The sequence below is a fragment of the Emys orbicularis genome, chromosome 1 (assembly GCF_028017835.1).
Source record: "Emys orbicularis isolate rEmyOrb1 chromosome 1, rEmyOrb1.hap1, whole genome shotgun sequence".
NCBI lineage: Eukaryota > Metazoa > Chordata > Testudines > Emydidae > Emys > Emys orbicularis.
Genome location: NC_088683.1, coordinates 229,533,878 through 229,539,877, shown reverse-complemented (window position 1 = coordinate 229,539,877; position 6,000 = coordinate 229,533,878). Strand labels below are relative to the sequence as shown.

At 41.8% G+C, this 6,000-nt stretch overlaps 1 protein-coding gene across 1 annotated transcript in view; it reads left to right on the top strand.

The window, feature by feature from the left end:
- Positions 1 to 354: 354 nt before the first annotated feature.
- REPS2 (RALBP1 associated Eps domain containing 2) overlaps positions 355 to 6,000 on the top strand; it is a 146,325-nt gene continuing 140,679 nt past the window's right edge. Inside the window, exon 1 of the mRNA XM_065415348.1 lies at positions 355 to 564. Coding sequence (XP_065271420.1) covers positions 355 to 564 — 210 coding nt within the window. The remainder of the gene's footprint in view (positions 565 to 6,000) is intronic.

Sequence of the window (6,000 nt, the reverse complement as noted above, 5' to 3'; positions counted from 1 at the left end):
CGGCGCCCCCTCCCCTTCCCGCGCCTCGGCGCGTCCCGGCTGGCCAGCCCCAGCAGTGACACTGCGGGCTCCGCGGCGAGCCGGCTGGGCACGTCCCGCTCTACGCCTGCGGGGGCCGCTGGCGGGCGCGGGCTAAGCCGCTGTCTGGCTGCTGCCTGCGACAGGCGGGGAGGGAGGGAAAGGTGCTGACTGAGCGGCTCGCTGGCCGGCCGGCAGCCGGAGCACTGCAGAGCCGCACCGTGGAGGCGGGGGAACGGGGACGGCACCTTCCCCCTTTGCAGCGCCGCCTCCTCGCTCCCCGCAGCTCCGCACTCCCGCCACCCGTCTCCGCCGCGGCACCGCAGCCCCCGCCCCATGGACCCGGGACCCGGGGGGGCAGCCGCGGGGGGAGCGGGGCTCCTCCTGCCCCTCAGCGACACGGAGCAGCAGCGCTACTCCGAGCTCTTCTCGCTCTGCTGCTCGCCCGCGCCCGAGGGGGGCTCGGCGCCAGCCCCAGCCGCCGGGGGGAGCAAAGTGGGCGACTTGTTCAGGGCATCGCAGCTCCCTGCGGACACGCTGCACCAGGTGGGTGAGCCGGAGGGCGGGGGCGCTCGGCTGGCTTGCACCCCTTCTGCCCCACGGGGGGGGGGGCACTTGGGTACCCCAGCCCTTGTGTCCTACTAAAGGGGAAGGGTTGGCGGGAGGTGGGAGGACATATTTCCAGCTCAGCTGAATCTCCTGCCCTGGCTTAGCCTGCTCGGCGTGGGAGGAATTGGGGGGTGTATCAGCTGCACCCTGGGGAGAAAGTTTCCTCTGCCTTTTGTTTTTGTTTATTTGTGTCACTCACGCGCTCTTGTCTTCTCTCCCTCCACCCCCCGCGACCCTCTAGTTATACTGTGTTTTAATACGAAGTAGATAAGCCCGTGGGTTTAAGCAGACAAGTGATACCTCTCGAGAAAGTTGGAAAAATATGTGTAGAACTTCCCTGGGCTGTGCATTAAAATCCTATCACAGGGTGAAACTGTCTGGAGTGCTGGATTTTAGTTGTGTGACAAAAAACGAAACTTTTTTTGTCGTGATCTTTGTCTTTTGAAAAAGAAAGAAAGAAAAGAGGATTTACATTTTTCATGAGTATTGTTGGTAAGATTGTATGCTGTGTGTTACTGCTTTTAAAAAAATGTTTAGGTTGTTCTGAATGTACCTATCCAGAAAAGTTAAACACTACTCAGAGTATTGTATGCCACTGAATCCATATGTGCTATTTAACCAGCTAATATTTAATGCATTGTAAATACTAAGTATTCTGAATATTTGTATTATTATTAGGATTCTGAGATTTTTAACTGGAATGGAGTATTTGGTAACTTTAGCTAGTTTAATCCCTCTTCTTTTACTCTTTCAATAGTCTAGAGAGTCTGAAACAAATGAGTATCCCACTAACTGTTGAAGGTATATAGTCAGCTGAAGACTGTTTATTGTTTGCTATATAATTCTCTGCTACCAGCTCTAAAAATATTTGTAGCAGTAAATTTTTTACTGTCACAATTGTACATAGCATTTTTTGAGACAGCTTTGTATTTGACATGTTTTTTTGGCAATCTGTATGTAATATGTAATCAGAACTTTTTTTTTTAATCTGCCCTAAACTGTCTTGTAATATTGCGATAGTTGTTCAGTAGCTGCTGTTTCATTCACTACGTGTTTACATATTAGTAGTGGGTGATATGAGCCCTTTGTATTGTTTGCGCATCAGTGTACATGAACAGTCATTCGGGATCCCTTGGGATGAATGCAAGATTATTTGTTATCCTTTGGGGGTATATATGCAATATTATTTATTTTTACATAGACTAAGACTTTAAACAAATTAAGTATTATCATAAATTTCATTAGACGTATTCCTAGATCAGCTTTGATTACCAAAATAAATATAATAAAAATGTTGTGTATCCCAGGTTTATGAATCATACTGAGTATATTTTATTCGGGGATTGTCACAAAAAAACTTAGCAATACAACATTTAAAATGTATGTAAATACAAAGAGTAGACAATTATATTATGTATGCTTACAAATGATGAAATTACCTTATGTATAGTAAGCAGGTCTTAATTCTTCTTTTCCACCTGCGGAATAATAATTTTGATTAGCTCAGTCTAGTAGCACACTCCGGTTAGTAATAAACTAAACCTAGGAAGAAAAACACCAAACTTGTATTTTGTTGTCAGGAATTTAAGAAATGCTGTTATTCAGAAATCCTTGTTATATATCAAACAGAAACAAATAATGTCAAGACTAAGTTGACAAACAGGTATAACTGGCCGTGGCCTGCAGGGACTAAACTGTGTCGTTTCCCTGGAAACAGTCAGGCCTTCTCTTAATGAGCATTTAATTTGGATTTACATAATGTCCAGGAGATTCTGAAGTACAATAGGGGAAGTTACTTCCATGACCAGATGCCCTCCACTGTTCCAGGTGCTGCTTACTTAATAATATCCAGAGAAAAAATGTTGCCAGTCACTTGTAGTACCACTGTTGGGAGTCAAAGGGTATGTCTACACTGCCCACTCACGGTGGTATGTAGAGTACATACACTGCATGCCCCCCTGGCATGGGTATAAACAGCAGTGTAGAGGGTGAGAGACTGCTTAGGTGAGGAGGGTACAGACACGCCAAAAACTTAGGGTGCATACCCTACATGACTCTCTATGCATCCAAGCAGTGCCTCCCCCATCTACACTGATATTTTTTAGCAGTGTTGCCTCCTGCTACCTTTCCACTGCTGGAACTTTCTCCACTGCCAGAGCCTTTTACTGCCATGTCTAGCTATGCATCGCAGCGTGGACGCAGCCTGCGTTCTGCTGCAGTGTGTAGCTACAAGTATCCTACACACTGCTACAAGTGTAGACAAGGACAAAGTGTGTTTGGATCTGCCATGATTCAGTGGGGCTCCTTATGAATGCTTGCAGGAGTTCACTCACCTGGATCTAATTGCAGGGTTCGGGCCTTAAATTTACTAACATTTGGGAAAGAGTAAAAAGAATTTCAAACAAGAAAGAATGCTTAAGGAACTTATTTTTAAAAGGAAAACTGGATTGATAATCTTGAAGTTACTTATATAAATCAAATCTATTATTGATTTTTCTTAATACATTTTTATTCCATAGCTCTTATTTTAGTATAGTATATTAGCACTGTATCGTTTGAGTGTGATTTATTATAGTATTGCACGCATTTTCTTGCTCTGGGATGTGATTTCAGCTGGCAACATTTTGTGATTTTTACTTGTTTATTTTAGAATTCTTTCCAGGTCCTTATGATGTACAGAGAGGTTCATTCATAAACTGGTTTATAATTGACTTCGCTAGTACTACTTGTGTGAGTAAACTTGCATCCTGCAACTGGATCCACACAAGCGAACCCCTGCACACTTGCCCTGCCCCAGTGACTTCAGTGGGGCATCCATACAAGTGAATCCTTGTGCCTGAATGGGTCCAGTAGCAGGATTTCGCCCTTTGTGCTTGCAGGATGAGTCCCCCCTAAATTAGCAGTCTGTTATAACTACAGGCTTTGTAAAAGTTGTTCATGTGACCATATTTATAACAATTGAGGCAGGCTTTATCATCAGTGTCCCAAAGTTTTCCATAGAGATGGACTTTCTGGGGAGTTTATGAAGATGGATCAAAAAATAACAGTAACCAAGAACTTCATAAAAAAGAGAACTGAAAAAGTAAAATTGCTTTCTGTCACGTTCAGATAAAAATAATTAGTTAAATCAAATATTCTGTCTTTCTAGATCATCTGTAGTAACAAGACCATCTTCATTAATTCACAAAATCAAAATATGATCAACCCCAAACTACAGTTTTGTAAGTCTTTTCACAACGCTGAATTTCTTAATTGGCTATGGATCAAAGCTTAACTATAGTTTATCATGTTTTAAAATCTAGTTTCTCAGAGATTTTGTCCTCAGGTTTTATTTACAGTTAATGAAAATAAAGAAATTCTAAAGTTCAGATTCTTACACAGAACACTACTTCAGTCCTCTAATTTTACTCTGAATTCTCTCTGTTGGCCATGCTAGCAACCACCCCCATCAAAGGTGTTAGCTAACATGTTGAAACTCCAGGAAAAAAAATAATCTAACAAAGAAAAACTTTGGAAAGTTGTTGCAAGAAAAATGTTATAGTTGGTTTTCTGAATTATTTTTCACTTTGCATGCTTTAAGAATGATAAAAACAATTTGATCAGTTTTTATCCACAGAGAATACAATGCTGGAAACATAAAATAAAACAGTGGTGTATAATATGTGGTTGCCAATGATAAAGGTTGCACCCATTTTAGGAAGAGGTGGCTAGCTTGTGTTAATAGATAACTCGTTTGTTTTGAAATAGTTGTTTGACAACAGGACTTTTACTTTTTTTATTTAAAGGAAGTTTTTGTGTTTAGTATGCACGCTTTTATACTGCCTCATGGAGCTAGTAGTACTGGTTGTCGTTGCCATGTAGGAGACATAGATTGGAATCCTATGCTCCAGTTCTGGATTGCAGTTAAACTGAGCTCTGCATAGGCCAGAACGAGAAGGTGCTTTATGTAATGTTTGCGCACCTCAGATTCTGTAGACAGATAGGTAGACCCTCCCCCTGCCCCCTGGGCCTCCTACAATAAAACAAAATTAACAATAAATTATAAAAAATAATATAATTTTTCAGGGCTCTACAGATAGGGAATGGAGAAGTCTTCAGCTTGAGCTAGAGTAGCTGTAGGGATTGCTCTAATTTATATTGTACTGCTATGGCAACCTCAGGAAGCACCAGGTAGTTCATAATAGCTAGAAGGCAGTATGTCCTGGCCTGCTTCCTTCTCCCTCCTCTCAGGAGGCCACTATGTGGTGTGGACTGTGGAGAGACTCAGCATTAGGGCCATTTTGATAATTCTATGCCATTTAGAAATCTTCCTTATGCTGCAGGTATATTCCATGGGGTTTGGTTTAAAATGGTTTTGGGACATCTTTTGCCCGTAGAGCTGGCATACAGGGGCCACAGCAGAGGCTAGAACATGTGCCCTAATCTCTTGTCTCTAAATTGCTGGCCTTCTGGGGTTTGTAGTTGTGGAAAAAGTGTGATAATTCTTTGAGGGGGCAGGGAACCTTATACAGCCATTACTTTTCTGGTTGATCACAGCATAACATTTTGAGCTTGAAGGGAAGTTTCTTCCTTCCTTTCTTGCCTGTAGTGCTATGGCTTGTGTAACAGGAGAAAAAAAGAGGTAGGGATGTTGTCCACAGAAATGCATCAGGTAATGTAGATGAAGTAAAATTTATATTGTCAGAGAGTGAAATGCTAAAAGAGGAAATGCTGGGGAAAAATGAATTGCTAACAAACATGCAGTCTCATTAAAATCAGCTACAATGCTGGGGAAATTGTTGCATACTTTTTTTTTTTTAAATTCTTAAATGGTGTTAGTCAGTTTTGTGAATTATACCAGTAAGCCTCACTTCAGTAGTAGAAAAGTGGTTGAAATTAGGATAAAAATAGAATGATAAATCACCTAGATGAACAAGATATAAAAGGGAGAAACCAGCATGGTAAACTATGAACTCATGCCTCTATCGTTTACCAGAAATCCTTGAATGTGCCCACAACATTTGCATAAAGGAGACTATTGACATTATTTATTTAGAGTTTCAAAAAGCCTTAGATAAAATCCCTCACAGGAGGCTTTTAAGATAACATTATAAAATGTCTGGTTGCCCCTAAGGTTTGTACTAGGACCAGTGTCTGTTTGTTTGTTTGTTTTTGTTTGTTTGTTAGTTATCTGGAAGAGGACAGAGAAGTGACAGAATTTATTTAGGTTAATCAGGAGTAGAGGAAACTGAACAGCATCAGACAGATCTAACAAAGCGAAGTGAATGGGCAGCACAATGGCACATGGAAGAAATTCAATGTTTACAAATACAAAGTAGTGTACACTGGAAGGAATAGTTAGTGCTACACATGCACATTACTGAGCTCTAATTT